This window comes from Neofelis nebulosa, chromosome 12 (genome assembly GCF_028018385.1).
Source record: "Neofelis nebulosa isolate mNeoNeb1 chromosome 12, mNeoNeb1.pri, whole genome shotgun sequence".
Taxonomy (NCBI): Eukaryota; Metazoa; Chordata; class Mammalia; order Carnivora; family Felidae; genus Neofelis; species Neofelis nebulosa.
Window position 1 is genome coordinate 49,510,276 of NC_080793.1, and position 24,449 is coordinate 49,534,724.

General features: G+C 39.5%; 1 protein-coding gene across 5 annotated transcripts in view; it reads right to left on the reverse strand.

Annotated features, from left to right (window-relative positions):
• Positions 1 to 24,449, reverse strand: part of FOCAD (focadhesin) — a 325,702-nt gene that overhangs the window by 147,906 nt on the left and 153,347 nt on the right. For all 5 annotated transcript variants that reach the window (XM_058695228.1, XM_058695227.1, XM_058695229.1 and 2 more), the window contains 4 exons: positions 21,640 to 21,744; positions 20,675 to 20,776; positions 20,022 to 20,152; positions 17,976 to 18,102 (listed from right to left, as the gene is read on the reverse strand). In XM_058695228.1, coding sequence (XP_058551211.1) covers positions 17,976 to 18,102; positions 20,022 to 20,152; positions 20,675 to 20,776; positions 21,640 to 21,744 — 465 coding nt within the window. The remainder of the gene's footprint in view (positions 1 to 17,975; positions 18,103 to 20,021; positions 20,153 to 20,674; positions 20,777 to 21,639; positions 21,745 to 24,449) is intronic.

Here is a 24,449-nt window from a genome sequence, read left to right on the forward strand (position 1 = left end):
GAGGGTTGATGGGAGTGGATTCGTGGTGGGTGGGGGATGGGGAAAATGCGTGATGGGCATTGAGGAGGGCACTGCTGGGATGAGCACTGGGTGTTGTATGTAAGTGATGAATCACAAGAATCTACTCTCGAACTATACTGTATGTTAGCTAATTTGACAATTAAAAAAAAAAACAAAACAACTTATCCAAAGCAGAAAAAAAAATACTGTGAATAATATTATCTGCCAGCAAGCACATGAAAAAACACTCAACACCATTAAATCAATAGGAAACTACAATCAAAACTACAGTGAGATACTTCATATCCAATAGAATGACTACAATAAAAAAAGACGATTAACAAATGTTGATGAGGATGTGGAAAAATGGAAGCTCTCATACATTGCTGAGAAGAATGCAAAATGGTGCAACCACTTGGGAGAATACTTTGGCAGTTCCATGAAAAATTAAAAAGAGTAAGCATATGACCCAGAAATCCCATTCCAAAGTATCCATCCAGAGAATGGAAAACGTAAGTCCATGCAAAAACCTGTGTACAAATCTTCAAAGCCGTATTCAAAATAGCCACAAAGTAGAAATAATGCAAATGTTCATCCTTTGATGAATGGATGAATAAAGTTTGCTGTAGCCATGCAGTGGAATATTATTCAGCCACAAAAAGGAGTGAAGTTTTGGTTATGCTTGAAATGTTGTGCTTGAAAATGTTGTGCTAGGTGAAAGAGGCCAGACACAAAAGGCTCTATATTGCATGATTCCACTTACAAGAAAAGTCCAGACTAGGCAAGTCTGTAAAGAAACGAAGTGGTTGCCAGGGACTGTGCTTTTCCCACAGGCAATTGAGAGTGACTACTAATCGGTACAGTTTCTTTGAGAGATCGTACTCATTTCCTGTGGCTGCTGTAACGAATTACCACAAATTTAGTGGCCTAAAATGACAGAAACGTATTATCTTACAGTTCTGAAAGCCAGAGCTCAAAGAAGTCTGACAAAGCTAAAAATCAAGCCATTGATTTCCTTCCTTCTGGGGCTTCTGGAAGAGAAGCCATTTCCTTGCCTGTTCTAGTTTCTGGAAGCTGCCTGTATTCCTTGGATCAGGATGTCCTCGTCATATCACATTATCTTTGGTCCTTCGGCTTCACGTCATATTCTTTCTCCTTGTCTCCTTCTTACAGGGACAGGTGTGGTTAAATTTAAGGCACCACCCAGATAATCTGGCATAATCTACCCATCTCAAGATCCTTAACTTATTAATTAGATATTCAGAGTCCTCTTTATTACACAAGGTTATATTCATAGGTTCCAGAGATTAGGACCTGAATACCTTTGGAGGCCATTATGCAGCCTACCACAGGAATGATTTTGAAATGTTCTGGAGTATGGTAATCGCAGTCGATGCACAACTTTGTGAATATACTAAAAATCGCTGACTTATACACCTTAACGGTCAACTTTATGGATATGGATTGTATCTCAATAAGGCTGTGATTTCATTTATTTCCTTAAAAAGACACTGTTGTCAGAAAATGATAGTAATTAAATTGTTAAAAAAAGACAAATGACTTATGTGTAGTTGTGCTTAGGCATTATACAAGGGAATAAAGAAATTCCAGAAAGTCATGGTTAACAGTGCTTCAGATAAACTTTTCAACAACCCAGACCCAGAATCATCATGTCCAATAAAATAACACAACTACATATATATATACATACATATGTACGTATATATGTATGTATATACTACTCTGTGATGATGAAGCCATTTTTCATTGTGGAACTCTCCCTCTTCCTTTAGAATACCTGGCTACTTTAGGTGACACATGGTCATCTGATGAGAAGTATAAGAAACCCATTAATCTACATATTAAATATTATTAAAGCTTAATTTCTCTTTTTGAGATAAAAGATAAATAAGAAACATTCTAGTATCTTCTTCCTATACCTCATGGGTAGGCTTGCATGCAATCCACTTGAGAGATTGTTGCTCTTGCCACTGGTCCCAAACATCACTGCACGTCATCGCACTGGGGAAGTCATTAAAAAACAACCAACCAACCAACCACACAAACAAAAAACAGCTTTCGCTTCGTCTCTAGAGATTCTGATTTAGTAGCTCAGACCTCCCACAAACTTTTGAAAACTCTACATACTAAAAACTATCACCACTCATTTTTCTGTGAAGTCCTTAACTTTCATAAAGTAGCTAAGCCAAACAAGTGCAAGGGAAGGAAATATACCCCAACTGAAGTTTTAAGTATAGTATAATGAAACAAAGTCAATGATACTCTTTTATTTGACCTGTATTTCGACCATGTCAAACCAAAGTCATTTCACGTCAATTTGCTTAAGTAAGTTACTTTGTCAAATGACCACTTACGTAAGTAGAGGCAATGTGGCATGGCTCTGAAGCAGAAAGAATGGTACCCCTGAGACTATCTTATCCATTCATGCTGAATTAGAACCTAGGTCAATACATTCTACCTTGCTATCGTGAGAAAAATTAAGCCAAGCTTTTCATAAAGGTCAACAGCCAGACCACGTGACTTGTAGTACGAACTAATGGAAATCATAAAATAATATATACTCAAAACATGAAAAAAAGCTTTAGAATGACATCCAACTAACAGTACCATCCACAAACGAACAAATCCTTTACTATAAAGAGTCTCCCAAACTTCAAACTAAAGAATTACAACAAATGCATATATTACCTCTTCTAAATACAACTTCCAGAATTGCAGGCGTGTTAGAGACATATGGAGTAATTCTGTGCCGTTGTGGAGACTTATCAAATTCTTACTGTCGTAATTCCAAATATTTCCTAAGCAAGTTAACCACCTTTCACCAATACGTGATTCTAGTCATCCAATCAAGGTGAAGTCTAATACGGAACCGGTGTTTCCAGAAATGAGCCTCTTAGCGATATTTTATCTTAGGCAATGAGAGGGTGAGATACTTCTGTTTTTATCCGTACGTTTACATGGCACAGAGATGAGTTTAAGCACCACAGATAATAATCCCATTTTTGATCAAAGTTTAATTCTGGGTCACTTAAGGGTAACACTGAATAAAATCTTTTTCAAAACAAACCTTTTAAGTTCTTGGAAGGCACCCAAATGATGCTTTCAGTAAGATCTCAAACATCCATAAAGCCTTTCAGACATTAATGCTATTTAGTCTACTACCCTGATTCAGTAATTCCCTCTCTACACCCCATGTCCCCATTTACCCCCCAAAGGAAAACTCACCCCTTGTATAAGCTTAAACCAATATATTTTACTCATTGGAATGGTGGAATGGTACACAGCCAGCATCATTTTAGTCACATCATTATTTCCAGCTCAGTGGCATTTATTCAGATGAGCACAATTCACAACCACTGAGCCCAGCTCTTCTGATGTTAACTGGCATCATTGAAACCCTCCCAGTGTCCAACTTGTTTGATCTTTTAAAGAATGCCCTGGGTTTGTGACCGAGAGCCGGAAACTCACGGCTGGATACCCCGAACAGCGTTCATGTTCAGTCACAGACTACTCACATCAGTTAATAATCCTCAGAGACCATGATTCCAGTACAAGAGAGAAAACTTTTCACACCCAAATTCCTTACACACAAAAATAAACAGAAAATTGGATTAGGATAATGTAGAGGGGGGCCAGGGGAGCTCCTAAATGTGGTAACTTCAGAAGTTGAAATCACAAGTTTTTCAAAGTATTTTTAAAAGATCATAGCATTAAAGGGCAGATAGCAGAGGAAAGGGGGCTGAAGTATAAAAGCAAAAACAAGGGAGGTGGGTGGGGCGCTGGGAGAACTGGGTGATGGGGACTAAAGAGAACACTTCTGAGGAGCCCTGAGTATGCACAGAACTGTTGAATCATTATATTGTACACCCGAAACTAATATAGCACTGCATGTTCACTACACTGGGATTACAATAAAAACTTAATTAAAAAAAAAAAAAAAGAAAAACAGGATGTTAAATTCCAAGACCTCAAATTTCAATTTTCCTTATTATAAGTTTTGATATAGTGCTCAATGTGAAATGATCTCCAAATACTTCTTAAAAACAAAAAAAAGAGAGAGAGAGAAAGAATAGCGGGAAGCTTAAGTCTTTTCTAGTTAAAGAAAAAACGCCAATATTTTTATTTTCCCGCCCATTTCACACATCCGTGGGCGCCGAATAGTATTCCACCGTACAAAAATATAAATAAATAACACAATTAAATTTTTATTTTGAAAATGAAAAACCATACTGAAAAATCTACTTACGGGGTGACAAAGTAAATGTTATAATATCCCACAAATGTTTAATAAAAGGCAAGTTCCTGCTGTCCTTTTAAAGTTAAAAATAAGGCCAAACTACAACCACAAGTGCAAAGGGTCATTGTGCCGGATATAAAAAGCTCAGCATGGAAATAGATTCAACAAATGTACAAAAAGCGTTTTCATGCCCAGAAAGAACTGAAGGCATCAAAAAACATGCCCCAACTACAAATAACGCAGAGCTCGGTTCAAAAAGACCAGCAAATTCCTTCCCTAATGCACGGCAAATTAAACTTAATCAAATCCTCTGCAAGGTTGAACAGGCAATCCACCTTTAAATGTCCCCACAAACAAAACGTAAGAACAACAAAAGCGGTTCCAGGGTGTAATAAATACTGAATCCACAGTAGGCGACAGAATCCTTACTGTACACAGCTGAGAAAACCTGCCGTGGGACAATGGATCACATTTCCATATTAAATTATATTTATCACGCTGAAAAATGCTTCAACAAAATACAGGATTTCTATTGGCCACTTCTGTACCACACTCACTCCCGAAAACCTTTCAAACCTGCTGAGTCCCATTGAAAATCGTTCCCACCCCATGGTGCTCCGAAGGAGCCGTTAGACAAAGAGCTGGGATGATGAGAGAGGGCAGGACAACTACCTTCCCCCGTGATTTCAGAAAATAAATCAATAAAAGAGGATAGAATAGCCAAAACATAACCTTGGCATAGGGTATTTCCGGGAAAATCACTGCTGTGACAAATGGCCTGAAGTGAACTCTTCCAGCGGTCAAGAATCCCCAGGAAAGGCCCCTCCCCTTCTTATCTATTGCTCAATTGTACAATACTCTGCTTTGAAAATACGACACCCTCTTGGAGCTGGGCAAGATGAAAGAGCTTTTCTTCATGATCCTGCAACGCCTATTAATTTTTGCTACAACAGACTCACAGCTGATTAAGAAAACAGAGGGCTAGCACTGCCTCACATTCCCATCTCAAGACTCCAGAGAGAAAATGTTAAAAGTGAAGGAGTCCTCCTTTTCAGTACAATGTATTGATTTTCATTGCCGCACACACTGTAGCGGCTTCCCCCCCCCCCCCCCCCACTCCCCAACTGCAGGCAATTTGTTTAGACTGGAAGTTATTTTCCTCCTTGAAACAGCAGCAATGCTAGGAGATTCCGATGCACGTACCGGATTATCTTCCAAAAATATTATGACTCATTCACCACCTCGCCGAGCACAGGTTTAGAAATCAGTGGCTTATGTCACAAAACAAACTGTCCCACAGTATAACTCACACTTGTATCACAATTGGGAAAGCAACATGATCGAATGGGAAATGCACAAGACTTACAGTCAAACCGCATTCAAATCTCCATGTTACCACCCATTTGTGTCAATTTAGACGCTACTTAAACTCTCTACCCTCATCAGCAAATATCACCTATAGTATAAGGTTATTATGGAGTTTAATAATGGATGTCAAATGCCATATATGGTAACTAGCATTAAAAAATATAGCTTTTATAGCTTTGTTTTATGAAAGTATAACATACTACAAAAAGTACAGACCTTAATTGTACAATTCAATGAACTCTGGCAGATGTATACAGTTAAAACCACCGCCCCAATCAAGATGGACAGACCATGGAAATAGAATGTGAACCACATATTCAATTTTAAATCTCCGAGGAACCACAGGAGACAGATGAAATTAACTTGAATGTATTTTATTTAACCCAATATACCCCAAATATTATCATTTCAATATATACTGATTTTTAAAATATTAGCAATGTGGTATTTTACTCTTTTTTTCATAAGGCTTCGATGGGCCATATATTTTACATTTACAGCATATCATAATCTGAATGAGGCATAATTCAAGGGCTTACTAGTCATATGTAGCTAATAGCTACCGTATTACCAGTGCGGATATGGACCACAGTCCAGGAATGTCCTTAGTCCCCTTTCTCTATCCTCCACTTCCCCACCCCAAATCAACCACTATGCTGACTTCTGTCCCCATAGAATAATTTTGCCTATTCTTGAATTTCATAAAAATGCAACGTGACTGGCTTTGTGACTGGCTTCTTTCACCAAACATGTTCTCAAGATTCATCCGTGTTGTCACAAGAAGCAGGGTACATTCCTTTTTATTACTGCATAGCATCACACTGTACAAATATGTCACAATCTGTTCACCTGTCGACCAGCTGATGACCATTTGGGTTGTTTCCAAATACATTACCATTAATAAACCTGAAATGAACATTCTTGTACAGTGGAAATGCTGGATCATAAAGTAGGTTTATGTTCATCTTTACCAAAAAACTGCTGAACACTCTTCCTCAGTGGTTGCATCATTTTATATTCCTGACAACAACGTAGGAGATACTCACACCTTCTCTAATATTGGGTGTTGTCAGTCTTTTTAATCTTAGTGATTGCAGTGGGGTATATGTTTCCAGACGACCAACGAGGTTGACCTTTTTCCATGGTGACCAGCTGATCATAGTGGTTTGGACAGATGAAAGGAGAGTTGTTACAAAGACAAACTGAGATCACTTATATGAAATTACTTGTAATATTAAAATAAGGGACACCCTTGGGGTGCCTGGGTGGCTCAGTCGGCTGGGCGTCCGACTTCGGCTCAGGTCACAATCTCACAGTTCGTGGCTTCGAGTCCCGAGTCGGGCTCTGTGCTGACAGCTCAGAGCCTGGAGCCTGCTTTGGATTCTGTGTCTCCCTCTCTCTCTGTTCTTCCCCTGCTTGCACTCTTGCTCTCTCAAAAATAAATAAAGATTCAAAAAAATTAAAATAAAATAAAATAAAATAAAATAAAATAAAATAAAATAAAATAAAATAAAGGGACATCCTTGCAAGGACTACCTGAGTCAGGCAGGTCATGTAAATCCAGAAGCAAGGAACAGTAGCAAATTAGAGCACATGCTCGTCTAAAGGAAGTTGCTACGTGCTACTTAGTACCAAGTGGTCATTGCCATGTGGTAAAGCAGGCCAGGTACTTCAAGATGTTCCTGTATTATCAAGAAAGAGTAGATAGCTGTCTTTTTCTTTTTCAAGATTTTTCTTTTTAATGTTTATTTATTCTTGACACAGAGAGAGACAGGCACGAGTCGGGGAGGGGCAGAGAGAGAGGGAGACATAGAATCTGAAACAGGCTCCAGGCTCTGAGCTGTCAGCACAGAGCCTGACGCGGGGCTCGAACTCACAGATCGTGAGATCATGACCTGAGCCGACGTCAGAAGCTCAACCGACTGAGCCACCCAGGCGCCCCTCTTTTTCAAGATTTTATTTTTAAGTAATCTTCACACCCAACATGGGGTTGCAACTCACGACCCAGAGATGTAGAGCTACACGTTCCACCAACTGAGCCAGCCAGGTGCTTCTCTTTTTCATTAACATTAGAATTTAAGATTAATCCCAGGATAATCAAACAAAAGAGGCCCTAAGTTTTCAAGCTCTAATTTATAGAAATGTTGGTTTTTATGAAGACAAACACCCTCAGTATGGTAAACATTACACCATTCAGGATTGTTATTAATTATTTGTCAAACAGTAATTAAAGGACACCTAGTGAGGCAAGGGTTGGCAATGTCCCAAAAGCAGATGACAAAATCATTTTGAGCAGCAAGGCAACAATGCACCAAAGAAAGTTCGAAAGAAGCAACTGGCCAGGGCGGCCCTTCTTTCCTAGCAATTCTCCTCTGTGACCAAATGTTCTTATGTTCTCATTCTTAAAGGACTATCCACATCATGTGCATTTTTTAAGAATGTAGGTAACAGCTAATAATGCTCCAGTGGCCATGGCTACCTAGAAGTCTCTGCATTATTTGGGGCGAAGAGAAGAAAGATGTTGGTAAAACAGTACAGCTTCTTTGGAAAACAGTCTGGCCATCACTCACCCGGTTCAACATAGAGTTATATGATCCAGCAAATGCACTCTTAGATAGACAGCCAAGAAAAATGAAACATATGTCCACACAAGACCGTGCACATGAATGTTTATAGCAACATGATTCATAATAGCCAAAAAAATGGGAAAAACCCAAATATCCATCCCCTAATGAATGGATAAATAAATCGTGGTATTACCCAGCTATAAAAAATATTGTAGGGGTGTCTACAGTCAATTCATTAAGCATCCCACTCTTGATTTCAGCTCAGGTCATGATCTCATAGTTCATGAGATCAAACCCTATGTCGGGCTCTGTGCTGACAGCATGGAGCCTGCTTGGGATTCTTTCTTTCTCTTTCTTTCTATGTCTCTGTCTCTTTGCCCCTCCCCTGCTCATGTTCTCTCTCTCTCTCTCTCTCTCTATCAAAATAAGTAAACATTTTTTAACATTGCAAAACAAATAATATATTGATACATGCCACAGCATAGATGAACCTTGAAAACATTATGCTAATGAAAAGCCAGTGACAAAAGGCCACCTATTATATGGCACCTTTTATATGAAATGTCAAGAAAAGGGAAATTTATAGAGACAGAGATACGGAGATATGTGTACTTAACAGTGTTCTCTCCTCCTAGACTGTGACTTCCTAGGCCCAAAATGGCTCATAAATCTTTATACCCAGAGAGCCTTGAACATCCTGGCTTAAATTGTCAATATTTTTATTTTAAGGTTAAAGCTTTTTGTTTTCTGCCTAAGGAATCCTTGCCTAAAGTTTTCTGTGGTGGCCACAGGGTTTGAGGGGGAAGCCACACCATGACCTCTTCCCTTTCTCTCCTCCCCACCTCTACTCATCAGAGGATGAATAAATGACAATGTGGCAGAACACTTCTGAAAGGCTTCCAACCCTTTCTACTTGAACTTCTTCTGGAAAAGGCAGCGAACTGCATGAGATTAGGAGACGAATGGACCCCTTTTATACCTACAACCCATAAATCTATAAAGTAAAACAAGGACTGTTTTGTTTTATATATATATGGGCCACCTGGGTGGCTCAGGTGGTTAAGCGTCCCACTTCAGCTCAGGTAATGATCTCACTGTTGGTGAGTTCACGCCCCACGTCTGGCTCTATGCTGACAGCTCAGAGCCTGCTTTGGCTTCTCTGTCTCCCTCTCCCTCTGCTTTGTGCTCTCTTTCTCTCTCTCTCTCTCCAAAATAAATGTTTAAAAATATAAACATAAAAGCCAAAAAATGCTGAAGTTTGGATTTAATATGATCTCAACAAGATGAATTTCAAAAGCACTCATGACAATACACAAATGATATAAAACTAAAACTAAAATATACTTAACTTTTCATAACTTCTACTTAAACATCTATATTGAATTAAATCACCACTCTGCCTCCTTTATTAATAATTCTCCTTGGGGTGCCTGGGTGGCTCAGTCGGTTAAGCGTCTGACTTCAGCTCAGGTCACGATCTCGCGGTCAGTGAGTTCGAGCCTCGCGTCGGGCTCTGGGCTGATGGCCCAGAGCCTGGAGCCTGCTTCCGGTTCTGTGTCTCCCTCTCTCTCTGCCCCTCCCCCATTCATGCTCTGTCTCTCTCTGTCTCAAAAATAAATAAACGTTAAAAAAAAAAAAAAAAAATTCTCCAAAGCCCTAAAGCTAAATGTACAAAGGCAAATTCACTACGGGGAAACAATGTAGACTTTTCGTCTCCTTAATTACAACTTGTCATTTTAGGACATAAGGGATTATGGGCTCCTGGTAGCAAGCATAATGTTCATGACAAAAGAAATGCTATGCTGAAGTTAATGAGGTAGTGACACAACTGAACTGTTCTCCCTGGTAACAAATAATACTGGCAGAAACTTGGGTACAAATTGCAACACTCTTCCTCTTTCTCATGCCCAGGTAAACGTGGAAAGTTACTACAACAATAAGTGAACTATTTAATAAGATCATAAAAATATCCTTAAAATTCTAAAATATTTATTCTAAGAACATAATCCAAAAGAAAGTTAAAACTTTACCTCTGTCATGACCTCCTAGACTATTAACTACAAAGCGGGAAAGTGGGAAGCAACTAAAAACCCAATCAAAAATGAATTATTTCATTACTGATGATACTTTTGCTCAATGGGATCAAGTCATTACAATATGTAGCAACATTGAAAATATTCCTAGCCATGGGGCGCCTGGGTGGCTCAGCTGGTTAAGTGTCTGACTCTTGATTTTGGCTCAGGTCATGATCTCATGGTTGTGACACTGAGCCCCACACAGAGTTCTGTGCTAGGCATGGACCCTGCTTAAGATTCTCTCTCCCTCAAAAACAAAACACAAAACAAAAAAACAACGTTTCTCTCTCCCTCTCCCTGGCCCACCCACCCCATGAGCACTTGTGCTCTCTCTTTAAAAAAAAAAATAAAAAATCCCAGTAAAATGTAGAGAAGGTAGAAAAAATATACTTGTAAAGAAAATACAATGGAAAGGAATATGAACAAAATGAAAACGCTTTTGTGACAAGTTTTTCATTTTTTTCATTATTCAAAGTAAATGTGATGCTCTAAAAACCAAATGTCTACAGAGTGATATAAAAACACTGCAGCGCATCTTTCAAGCTTATCATCTAATTTTTAATCAGTAAAAACACTACAAACAAATCTAGTTTATCTCAAAATATCTTTTTCATTAGGATCTTTACGCAAAGCCTAAGTTATATAAAAATCTTGTGCAGTAAACCAATCACAAAGGAAACGGAGAAGACGTGTGGGAAATGAGTACAAATATCACACCCATAAAAAGATTTCTTGAATAATATCACACCATAACAAGGTCAACTGAACACAAACATGACTAATAAAAACACATAGTGGTAGTTTGTGAATTATCTCTCAACAAAGCTAGGGTTTTTTTTTTTAAAGGTGATTAAGATGTAGACTTTGAATTCAGACAGATCTGGGGGCGCCTGGGTGGCTCAGTCGGTTAAATACCAGACTTCAGCTCAGGTCATGACCTCATAGTTTGTGGGTTTGAGCCCCGCATCGGGCTCTGTGCTGACGGCTCAGAGCCTGGAGCCTGCTTCGGATTCTGTGTCTCCCTCTCTCTCTGCCCCTCCCCAACTTGTGCTCTGTCTCTCTCAAAAATAAATAAACATTCAAAAAATTTTAAATTAAAACAAATGAATTCAGACAGATCTGGGTTTGAATCTTGGCTCTATCAAGCGTTAACTTAATGACCTCTGCAATTAATTTAACCACTGTCAGCCTCCCAGAAGAAAACAGTACCTTGCACTCAGAAGGCTTTTTTTTTTTTTTGAGTAAGATTAAATGAGATAATAAATATAATGATTGTAGTATATAATGGTTACTATACAGAAGACACTCAGTAAATCAGTCTATGTTTACTAATACTATTATTAAAACATCTCTGATAGTTGTACATAAACCAAAATGAAAACATTCTGCTAATTTCATTAAAAACAAAGAAAGCGTAATATGTAGACAGAGTAGTAAAATGGAACATATGGGTCTTCATCTAATGTTTCATATGGTTTGATAAGCTCCCTTTGTAGCAAAAGGTCCATAAAAAAGCTCGTGATTTCCCAGTCTCCTTTACTTTGAAGTACAAGAACATTTACTAATCATTCCTATAGGAACAAAATGTAATTTGGCTGACAAGGCAAGTTAAATGCTATAAAGAAGAAAATAGTCAAAGGATCAGAATAGACATTCCTCCAACAAGACATACAAGTGGCCAAGAAACATAAAAGCTTAGTATCATCCGACAAATGCAAATCAAAGCCTTAAATGAGATCCCACTTCGCATGCACTAGGATGGCTACAGTTAGAAAAAAGGAAAAAGGGGTGGTGCCTGGGTGGCTCAGTCACTTGAGCATGTGACTTCAGCTCAGGTCGTGATCTCACAGTTCAGGAGCTCAAGCTCCACATCAGGCTCTCTGCTGTCAGAGTGAAGCCAGCTTCAGATCCTCTGTCCCCCCTCTCTCTGCCCCTCTCCCACTTGCATGCATGCACGTAAGGGTGCTCTCTCTCAAAAACAAACATTAAAAAAACGAAAGAAAGAAAAAAAGGGGGGGAAAAGGCAGCTAGGAAGAAGTGTTGCCGAGGAAGCAGCGAAATTAGAACCTTCATACACTGCTGGTGGGAACGCAACAAGGCACAGCCATTTTGGAAAACAGTCTGGCAGTTTCTTAAACAGTTAAACATAGAGTGAGCATGGGACCCAGCACTTCCATTCTTGGGTGTGTACCTCGCCAACATGAACACATAGGTCTATGCCAAAATCTGTACGCGAATGTTCACGGCAGCGTTATTCATATACCAAAAAAAAAAAAAAAAAAAAGGAAACCGTTCATTGACTGATAAATGGGTAAAACGTAGAGCAGCCATACAGAATATTACCCAACCACAGAAATAAATGATGTACTGATACATGTTATAACATTGGCGATGCTTGGGATTCTCCCTCTCTGCCTCTCTCTCTCTCCCTCTCCCTCTCTCCCCTTGCAGGCACTCTGACTCGCTCTCAAAATAAGTAACAATACACTTTAAAAAAGAAAAAGGAAATTAAGGCAAATGGGGATGGAATGGGGCAAAAAGTGATGAGATGAGAAGCCTAAATGGAAAAAAATATGAAAAAGATAATGCAAAAATATTAATTTTCCTTTTAAAATGGCAAACCCTCAGCTTGAAGGCAGAGGAAGGTTCTTCTTTCAAGCTCATATTTTTCAAAGGAAGGAAGCCTCAAACTAACAAGAATGTCAGACTCAGAGCGAGTCTTAGATCTACTTTCCTTCTCTTTCATTTATGAGCCATGTGAACCTTGTAAACTTACTCGAATTACCAGAGCCACTGTTTCTTCAAAATAAAATGAATTCCCCGGGGCACCTGGGTGGCTCAAGTTGGTAGAGCATCGGCTCTTGATTTCAGCTCAGGTCATGATCCCAGGGTCTTGGGATTGAGCCCCCTATCTGGCTCTGCACTGAGCTTGAAGCCTGCTTGAGATTCTCTCTGTCTCTTTCTCTCTCTGCCCCGCTCCCCTGCTTGCTCACACTGTTTAAAAAAAAAAAAAAAAAGAATGAATCCCCACATCACAAAATGTCCAAATTCACATTAGGTACCCAAGATAGTAGCTGTAACTTTCACATAGTTCCGTGTACAAAAACAAACAGCAAACAAAACCCACGTGTGAAGTCCTAAATTAATATACCAATAGTGTTAAGAAAAGAGTACATTTCTTCTCCAGTTCCCAAATGGAAACTACAGTCTTGTCTTTATAATCAACCAAGATTCCTAGAATTTCCCCTAATTGTTTAGTAAAGCAGCACAGAAGAACCCCATATTGGAACCACAATCTTCACCTTGACAGAGCTGACATTTACATGGAATCCATCCTTTCAATCTCTCACTGGAGACCATGATAAATGATTAAGCAGCAGTCATTGCAGGCTTAATCTCACCCTCCAGGACAAATGAATTTCATGACTGTGACTCCAAACCTGAGGGGTTCCCTGTCAACCTTCAGAAAAAGAGCTCCGCTTCCTATACAAAGGCAAGGATGGGAAAGCCCAACGAAATCCAATTTGGGATGGTTTTCCAAATGAGGTACTTTCCAAAAGATAGGGTTGTTCAATGTTACTCTCTTTTCCCCACTGGTTTCTAAAATTTCACTGTTTTAGGCTTTCTACATTCCTAATTATATTTGACAGTCAAGGATCTAAAAAGCAGTGGATAGACAAATTACTACCAAATGCTACTGGGAAATAGATTTAGAACGATGCTGAATATTTTCATTCTTGAAACGCTTGGCAACCATCAATGTTTCACACATGATATCAATTAGAAGACAGAATAAATGGCCTCACAGAACGCATGCTGGCTTCTGTGGATAGCATGCTGGCAGGAAAAAAAAAAAAAAAAAAAGGAGAAAAAGGCTAGGCCAAACTTAGTGGATGTGTCCTGGTGAGAGCCACCAAACTGAGTATATTTTTGCAACTTTAACACACATCGCAGGACATAACAGCAGCAGCTTCACACATAATGAATACATACCAAAAAAGCTTGGAAAGGCTTAAACAAAACCCAAAGATGTATGAATTATCATCAAGGCTCGTCAAGGGGAAACAGATTATTTCTACTTATTTAAATGAACATAGAGCTATTCATTACCAAACATTTTTTTTTTTAAGAGCATATTTCTGTTGCCAAAATTAACTGTGATGCAGTCAGTTTGAACAAATTCCACAACTTGGGACACTTGTACTATCCATGAGGAAAAGATGGTAAATAACACTATTTACCTCTAGTAAATATCAATAAAATAGTGGAGTTGTCCCCCAGACAAGAAAGATGAAAAATAAGGGATGAGATGGGCCACCTGGGTGGCTCAGTCGGTTAAGCGTCCGACTCTTGATTTTGGCTCAAGTCATGATCTCACAATTCATGAGTTCCAGCCCCATGCTGGCAGTGTGGAGCCTGCTTGGGGTTCGTTCTCTCTCTCTCTCTCTCTCTCTCTCTCTCTCTCTGTCCCTCCCCTGCTCTTTCTCAAAATAAATAACCTTTAAAAAAAAAAAAAAGAAGGAAATGAAAATAAGTATTCTTTTTTGTTTTGTTTTGAGTGAGAGAGAAGGAGAGCAGGGGAGGGGCAGGGAGAGAAAGGAAGAGAGAGAGAATCCGAGGCAGGTGCCACATCCCCAGCCCAGAGCCCAATTCAGGGCTTGAACTCACAAACTATGAGATCATGACATTAATCAAGGGTCAGACACTTAACCAACTGAGCCACCCAGGTGCCCCAGAAAATATTCTTTGTAATAAATGAAGTTAACGGATTGGGGCTGTTGTTTTATGATTTATTCTCACAGAAAGGATTAAAAGAGGTTAGCGTGCCTTTGTTAGAAAGACACGTAGGATTTCTTCTTTCATTTGCAACATGGCAGTTGAAATGTTTTAAAAGCAAGTTTTTGATAAAAATATCATGTGGGATTTGGATTTCATAACATGAAAAGAAACAGAAGGGGAAGGGGTGAGACACAATGGAAAAGTGACGTGCCTTTAACCAAGCAGAGGAAAAAGTAGTAAGGTATCAAAGTAAGACACAAGTCTCCTTAATTAAAATACCTAGACATGATGTCTCCATTCTTCCACAAGACGGTGGAATGTGAGAAGTAAAAGAAGCTGCTATAGGCTGAACATTCGTATCCCCTCCAAAATTCATATATTGAAATCGTAATTCTCAAGGCGATAGTTTTAGGAGCTAGGAACTTCAGGGGATGACTAGGTCATGAGGGTAGAGCCTTCATGACTGGGATTGATGCCCATATAAAGAGACTCCGGAGAGCTATCCTTCCCTTTCAGCATGTGAGGTTATGGCAAGAAGAAAGCTATCCACCAAGATAGTGGTCCACGAACCAAGAAGCAGGCTCTTACCAGACAGTGAATCTGGATCTCAAACTTACCAGCCTCCAGACCATGAGAAATAAATGTGTGTTAATAAGCTACCCAGTTTAAGTTATTTGTCTTACGACAACCTGAATGGATTTACACCGTATATGGTGCTACGGGTAGAAGTTTGGATTGGGGGAATAGATTTCAACCATCTCAAATTACCTCCTTTAAGTATAGAAAGAGGCAACAAGAGCTTCAGCACTGAAAGGACAGGATCCCATTTGCAGGAAGAAGTCAAGTCACTATCATACATGAGCTGTAGAGAAAAGATTAAACAAGAAACAAATGACTTTGAACCTCCTTGATGGCATGGACTATATCAAACTGTGTACCAACTTTTCAGGAGCAAGCTCAACATTTAAAGAGCACCCGTGTGGGCAGACATTATACTAGGTATGTTTTGTGTGGTGTGTGTGTGTGTGTGTGTGTGTGTGTGTGTGTGTGTGTGTGTGTTGAGTAATCTTTTATCTTCATTTGAAGAAACAGAGGCTCAGAGGTTAAGTAAACTAACCAAAGGACACGTAACTAATAACTGGTATATATACCAGGTACAGTCCCATGACTGCCCCCAAACGAAAATGCTTCCTACCACATCAGGCAACATTTTTCATATCTCCAGTACTTACTCAAGTTAATGATATCTTAGAGAAACGGAATGAGAAAACTAACGCCACACACTGAGCATTTCTTATGAGTTAATAAGCATCTATAGACAACAGAGCTGTTGAATGGGTGGAGAACACAATGGAATTACAGCCCCAGTCAGACAAAATTACCATTCGTTAGAGGGAAAAAGTTAATTTCGGAAATGAGCTGAATTCTGTTTGGAAAAAATAATGAAAAGGAAATACTCCCAAAATGGTAACAGTGATCACCATTCAGAGGTAAACGTATACAATTCTCTCTTCTCTCAAAGCTTCTACTGAAAACACATTTCAAAATAACGTTTAGAATTATTTATTATGAAAGTAATATAATTATTAAAGTGACACTTTGCAATTCCAGATGACTAACTGACACAGTAAAGAACAAAAGTCCTTGGTCATGTATAGTAGTCCCCTGCTGTAATATGAAACCCTTAACAACTCTGTCAACTACTGGGCATGTGGTCTAAAAGCATTGCCCTTAGCACACATTGGTTTCTAAACAGTGACAGTGCTCGCTCTCTGCTAAAATAAGTGTTTATCCAAAAGAAAATTACTTTTAGGGGCGTCTGGGTGGCTCTGTTGGTTAACCGTCCGACTTTGGCTCAGGTCGTGATCTCACGGTTTGTGAGTTCGAGCCCCTGTCGGACTCTGTGCTGACAGCTCAGAGCCTAGAGCCTGATTTAGATTCTGTCTCCTCTTCTCTCTGCCCCTGCTCACTTGTGCTCTCTCTCAAAAACAAATAAATATAAAAACATTAAAAAAAGGAAAAAAGAAAGAAAATGAGTTTATTCTCATACCAAAATCCTGAGTAAACAACCTCCCTCTAAGGACTATTTTCCTCATTTATAAAATGATGTTATAACCCCTCTATTGCAGAATTAATGAGGAACATAAATGGAAAGTACTTTGCACAAGAACAGGGGCGTATAAACACTCAATACAGTCACTGCCTGTATTATTGTATCATTATATTCATTATCATCTCAACCATAATTGCCATAAGCTAAGAGAATTCCACCTAGTCTCAGTCACTAAAGGACTACAATCGTGTAAGTATGTCCACTGTGCGGAAACTTTGGTTTGGTTGATAAACGATCACTGACAGAATTACCGCATTTCTCCAAAACGGTTAAGGATTCTCTCTGCTGTGTTGTGATTGGGGGAGTGGTATAAAGTTCAGGAAACGATTTGGAGGCTCAAGTCTAACATCAATCCATCCTACCCAAACTGATCACCAGGAAAGAAACAATCCTTGGCCAGTCTTCGGGCCAACAATCGTTTTTGCTGGCTATAAAACTCCCGCTGGCTTATGCCAATCCCTTCTTCTCTGCTTCTTAAGGCTCTCTGACCACCAAACTAAGAAGCAAATAGACTCAAGAGCTCCAAGAGCCTAACTTTCCCTTCTACGTTACCAACGACGACAAGTAAGAACAGGGAACGGCATACAGTGGTTTTCTTTAGCCTCTGGAGCACGTCCACAGAACCCGACATTTCAAGACTCCCCTCCAGAAAGGATTTCTAACGTAGAAGGTCTTGCTTCCCTTCCCCAACAACAATCCCTGGGAGTGACTATTCCAGCACTTAGTTACTCGACTCTAAACTTGCAGCCTGGTAACTCGTATGCCTCGTAAAACATTTTCTGCAAAACTATCCAAAACAGTGTTGAAAAGCCTACCTCAGCTTGGCAGAGGGCATGAAGACCTTGTAGCACCAAGGCTGCTGGAGTGGCTTGGTCAGGTTTGGTGCACTCATTCAACACCTGGGAAATGGCTGCCAACATGTCTGCTCCATGCTGATAGGGCCTGTGAGAAACGATCGTTCAGAGACCAGATCAAAGTCGAAGAGCGCAGGCGCACTCCCAGGACTTCTGCCTGAACACAGAGCGTTAGCGCTTTTCTTTACGCTTGTGCCCACTGAACACTGACCCTCCAATACGAATGCATGTTTTCGTCAAAGATTCGCATCATCGTCGTTACTGCTGTAACTAGAGACTCATTTCTGATACAGAAATGTTATCCAAAAAAGAGGACCTGTGCTAACAAATGTTACTCTTCCCTAAGCCGTACATCCTATTGTCTGAATTGACACAAACTCAAGTCTCCAGTAATGGTGAAAAGAACTGACTGACCTCATTGAGATTATCAGTAAAAGATAGAGCTATTTCCTGCCTGCCCCTTGCTCTGGTTATCAGCCACTGACTACAAAAGCAGGGACTGCGTATCAGAAGGTCATTTAAGACAGTAGGTAAACTAAGGGGGTTACACCTATCACAATAATGATGCTGATGCTGAGGACGATGATAAAAATAATGATATGAATCGTAACTGACCAAACACCTATCTCATGCCAGGCACTCTGCTGGATTCACGCACTCAGGCTCCTCCTCTCCTCTCCTCTATTCCACATGTCATGTGCTGTCCCCAAAAGGATTTTAACTCCCCAGAGAAATGCTCAGGCCCATCCTTGGCTTTCCCGGTCACCCCTGAATGACGTAATAGTTTTCTCCAACGAAATACCAACTGATAAAACTGCCTGGCTGGATTCTACGGTTCCATTGTCTGGCAAACGGAAATGGTTTTCCAAAACTGGAAACATCTAACAGATCTTGAGGTGGCAACTGAAAGGAAGACTGAATAAATTCAATAGACTCTGACCCGGGCTGATATTTAACTTTTACTGAACCTCAACTTTAAGTGTGTAAAATTAAAATGTTGGCTAATGGGGTGCCTGGGTGGCTCACTCGGTTAAGCATTCAACTCTTGATTTCGGCTCAGGTCATGATGTCACGGTTCATGAGTTCAAGTCCCACATCGGGGCTCCATACTGATGTTATAGAATCTGCTTGGGATTCTCTCTCTCTCTCTCTCTCTCTCTCTCTCTCTCTGCCCCTCCTAGCTTGCATTCTCTCTCTCAAAAAAAAAATATAAAAATAAAATAGAAATGGTGGCTAATAATTCCTTCATCTCTAAAATTTTTTCCATGCCAATACCTCAAGAGAATCCAAACTCTCAGGTCTTGGGTTATATGTGTGTGACTTGTAGAGTGAGGTTATGTTTGGGTGGCCAAGAGACTGAAGCTTAGAAAAGAAGCAGAATTGCTGAGGTTTAGATCCATGCTGATCCGAGATTTATTTGAAACCGGAATCATCCACGTTACCGCTTCAGGATTAATCCATAATCGACAAGGGCAGAGTCACTTTCCTAAGACCCTCACATCTTCCTATACTCTAGAGCATACATGGGGATTCAATAATAGGCCTCCCTTGTAATAATTCCTAGTAATTAATTCTATGCGATGAGTCACAAATAAGGCTTCCCTATTAAAACTCTTTATAACAATCGGGCATAACATGGGGAAAATATAAGAATGAACAGTTTAACTTTACTCCACTGTTTAGGTTTTAGAAATTTGTTGTATACAAAAAAAAAAAGAAAAAAGAAAACATAACATCACATTTTTATTATAATATTATTATCCAGAAAAGGATGTGAATTTCCTATAAATCAAGATACAAGGCTAGTACTGAGATAGACATGCTTGTTTCTTGAAGTCATTATCCAATATTATTAAGTTTTATAATTAGAAAACTTGACCTGAAAATTAACTTATTCTTACTCAAATACCCTCTGCCTATCTTTCCTGGCTTCTCGCTTGCAATAAAAGAATTAGGTGCAAAATAATACACCATGATACACATTCCCAAGAGTTAAGCACAGCTTACCTTTGCTTACATATGTCTCTTATCGATGCTGCTTTAGCGATGAGTTTCTCCCACTGGACTTCCTTGCCCACAGACAGAGAAGGCACGTCAGACATGGCCATGAAACGCTGCAGTTCAGGATATACACGATCCTAAGAAGGCAATTTCGCAAAAAAGGTAATATCCCAACTTGAATTGAATAATCACTTTACACAGCATTTTTACCTCCAAATCTCACATTTGCATCGCTAATTACAATGCATTTCTTCTAATCAGCAGAGAACAATGCTTTTGTGATTGCTGGGGATTTTCTTAGAGACCCATGCATGCCTCATTTCATAAGACAAGAAAAAGGTGGCTGAATCTCACCCTAATTACAAAGTCTCTAATCGTTTATAATCACACTTCTATTACTTCTTCCACACAGATGGAAAAATCAATTTCAGAATTCAGGGTAAAAAGTTTATTTTCTATTCTCAATTTCTCTTTGAGAGCCAATCACAACTGACTGCCTTACAGATCAAAAGCATCCCGCTGAACCAAACTTTCTCAATGCAATCACGGACGTGACTCCTTAACACGACTGTATCAAAGCTTTGTCACATGTACTGAAAAACTCATTTGCTTCAGCGAAAGGAACATGTTTGATATGCAAGTGTTTTATCAGAGCTCACCTGCTTTTCCCACAAAGATGTCAATAAGCGCACAGTGACAGCTCTTAGGTGTGGAGTAGTTCCAAGAAGTTGGATCACTCGTAGAATTTGTCCTATGCACACCTAGAAAATATTGAAGAAATTATGGTTTCACAAATGTAAATTGCAGATAATCCTGAGGTTACCAAAATAACGTGAAAACCCCTTGTTATAAAATAAGGACTGAAATGGAAGCTAACTATAATATTACCCATCTTTCTGAGAGGTGGGGCATAGTTTTAGGGAGGAGCTAGCTAGCAATCCTTGGGGCATAAAGACCTAATCTCAGACAACAGCCAATGGGAAAACTTGGCTATGAAATGATTTCAAAGAATTCATTCTTTAATTTTTTTTTTTTTAATGTTTATTCATCTTTGAGAGAGAAAGACAGAGCACGAGCGGGGAAGGGGCAGAGAGAGGGAGACACAGAATCCGAAGCAGGCTCCAGGCTCCAAGCCATCAGCACAGACCCCGACACGGGGCTCGAACTCACGAACTGCGAGATCATGGCCTGAGCCGAAGTCGGGCGCTCAACTGACTGAGCCACCCAGGCGCCCCCAAAGAATTCATTCTTAAATACTATAATAAATACTTTGGGCCCAACAAGGAAAATAGTGGTCATGGCAAAATTAAGAGCTCAAAATTTCACGATACCAAACAAACTTCAATGTAGTATTCATGCCTCACTTTCTCTTTTTAAATTTATTATTTACTTTTGAGAAAGACAGAGAGAATGCAAGCAGGGGAGGGGCAGAGAGAGAGAGAGGGAGAATCCCAAGCAGGCTCCACGCTGTCAGCACAGAGCCCAACGTGGGGCTTGAAGTCACAAAACTGAGATCACGACCTGAACCAAAATCAAGAGTTGGATGCTTAACCGACTGAGCCACCCAGACGCCCCTCATGCCTCACTCTCTTTTTGCCCCCAAGTAAATTGGTTAAATACAAACCTTGTGAACACCAAGTGTAGGCAAAGTATACAAGATATCATTATATAATACAGGTTCCAGTGGTCTTCCCAATTTGAACATCAAAACTGGAATCAGATTTGGTACCTAAAATGAATTTAAAGAACATATTTGTTATGCTTTCTAAAATAAATCAATCTCCAAAGCAATCATTATTGAGGTTTTCTTCAAAAGAATAATGGGAATATATATAAATTTCAAGACTTAACGTTAGCTAGCCATTTTTCGTTAATGCAATTTCACAGTACCGCTAATGCTCTATTTCTTTCGTAATTAGCCACCAAATACCAATCAAAAATGTTTTTCTTGGGGCGCCTGGGTGGCGCAGTCGGTTAAGCGTCCGACTTCAGCCAGGTCACGATCTCGCGGTCCGTGAGTTCGAGCCCCGCGTCAGGCTCTGGGCTGATGGCTCGGAGCCTGGAGCCTGTTTCCGATTCTGTGTCTCCCTCTCTCTCTGCCCCTCCCCCGTTCATGCTCTGTCTCTCTCTGTCCCAAAAATAAATTAAAAATGTTGAAAAAAAAAATTAAAAAAAAAAAAAATGTTTTTCTTAAACAAGTATGACATTACCTCTCAGCAATACAAAAGTAGTTAAAATATATCCTGCCCCAAAGAAGTGTACAGTTCTAATGAGAAGCGGACACTTAGGATATATACATGAAAAATAACTGTAGAATGAAATATGTTATTCCAATAGGAAATAAGTAAAATTAGTTGTACGGTAAGGGAGGGTTAATGGCAAAAACTTCCCTGCAGGTCTCCATTTCAATCCCCACGATAAAATAAGAAGAACAATTCATTTGTCGATGAAAAGACGTGATATTGTTAAGATGGTAATATTTTCCAAATAGGTCTGCAGATTCCACATAATCCCCATCAAAAACATAGCTGACTTCTTTGCCAAAATTGAAAAGTGGATCCTAAAATTCATGGGGAAAAGCAAGGGATCCCCAATAGCCAAACAATCTTGAAAAAGAATCAAGTTTGGGGCGCCTGGGTGGCTCAGTCGGTTAAGCGTCCGACTTCAGCCAGGTCACGATCTTGCGGTCCGCGAGTTCGAGCCCCGCGTCAGGCTCTGGGCTGATGGCTCAGAGCCTGGAGCCTGCTTCCAGTTCTGTGTCTCCCTCTCTCTCTGCCCCTCCCCTGTTCATGCTGTGTCTCTCTCTGTCTCAAAAATAAATAAACGTTAAAAAAAAAATTTTTTTTAAAAGAAAAAGAATCAAGTTTGAGGACTCAAACTTCACAATTTCAAAGCTTACTACAAAGCCACAGTAATCCAAAGCGTGTGGCACTGTTACAACAACAAGAAATATAGATCAATGAAACAGAACTCTGAGTCCAAGAATAAATCCTTACATTCACATCCAGTTGATTTTTGATAAATATTCCAAAAAACCTACAATGGAGAAAGAAGAGTTTCTTTGAAAAATGACACTGGATTTCAACAACTGGATAGCCACATACAAAAGAATGAATCTGGGCCCTTTCCTTACACAACACATAAAAATTAACTCAAAGTAAATTTCAGACCTAAGTGTCAGTGCTAACACTACCAAACTCTTGAAGAAAATATAGTAGTAAATCTTTGTGACCTTGGGTTAGGCAAAGCCTTTTTAGATGGGACACCAAAAGCGAGTGCAACAAAAGAAAAAAAAATACATTTCACCAGCTTAAAAATATCTGTCCTTCAAAGGGCACCACAGAGGGGGAAAAAAAAAAAAATCACAGAATGGGGGAATTTTTTTTTTTTTTTTTTTTTTACAAAACATCCATCGAATAAGATATCTGTATTCAGAATATATAAAGAATTCTTCTAATTCTATAATAAAGGGACAAATAACCCAACTCTAAAAGAGCAAAGGATCCAAAGAAGATAAGCAAATGGCAAGAAAGAAAGACAGGGATACTCAACCATAATTAGCCATGACATATTCTACTTCTAGGTATCGATCTACCCAAGAGAAATGAAAACATATCCACACAAAAAACCTGTACAGGAATGTTCAGAGAAACATAATTCACAACAGCCAAACAGTGGAAACAACCCAAGGGTCCATAAACTGATGAATGGATAAATAAAATGTAGCCTAGGGGCATCTGGATGGTGCTGGTTGAGCATCTGACTCTTGACTTCAGCTCAGGTCATGATCCCAGGGTCCCAGGAGCGAGCCCCATGTTAGGATCCATGCTGAGCATGAAGTCTGCTTAACATTCTCTTTCTCCCCCTCTGCCTCTCTTCCCTGCTTGTGCTCTATTTAAAAAAAAATGTAGTATAGCCCTACAATGGGAATATTATTCACCCATAAAAAGGGAAAGGAACCAATAGGGATGAACTTTGAAAACATCACGTCAAGTGAAAGAAGCCAATCATAAGAGACCACATAGTAAATGATTCCATTTATATGACATATCTAGAACAGGCAAATCTATAGAGACAGAAAGTAATTGCATGAGATTGGAAAGTTGTAGAGGGAAATGGGGAGTGATTGCTAATGGGTACAAGGTTTCTTTGGGGGATGATGAAACTGTTCTCAAAGTATTTGTAATTATGTTTGCACAACTCTGTGAATATACTAAAAATCACTGAATTGTACACTTTGCATGAATTACATAGCATATATAACACAAAGCATGTGAATTATATCTCAATAAAACTATGAGCCTATCGATGGCACACTTTAGTACCAAAACGAATTATTTTCCTTCCAGTGCATTTCAGTTTTGTTGTCCAGAATGTTACATGTCCTCTATCTGCTATAATCTTAGAAAGTCTGTTTCTCCTAAGCTTAAGAAA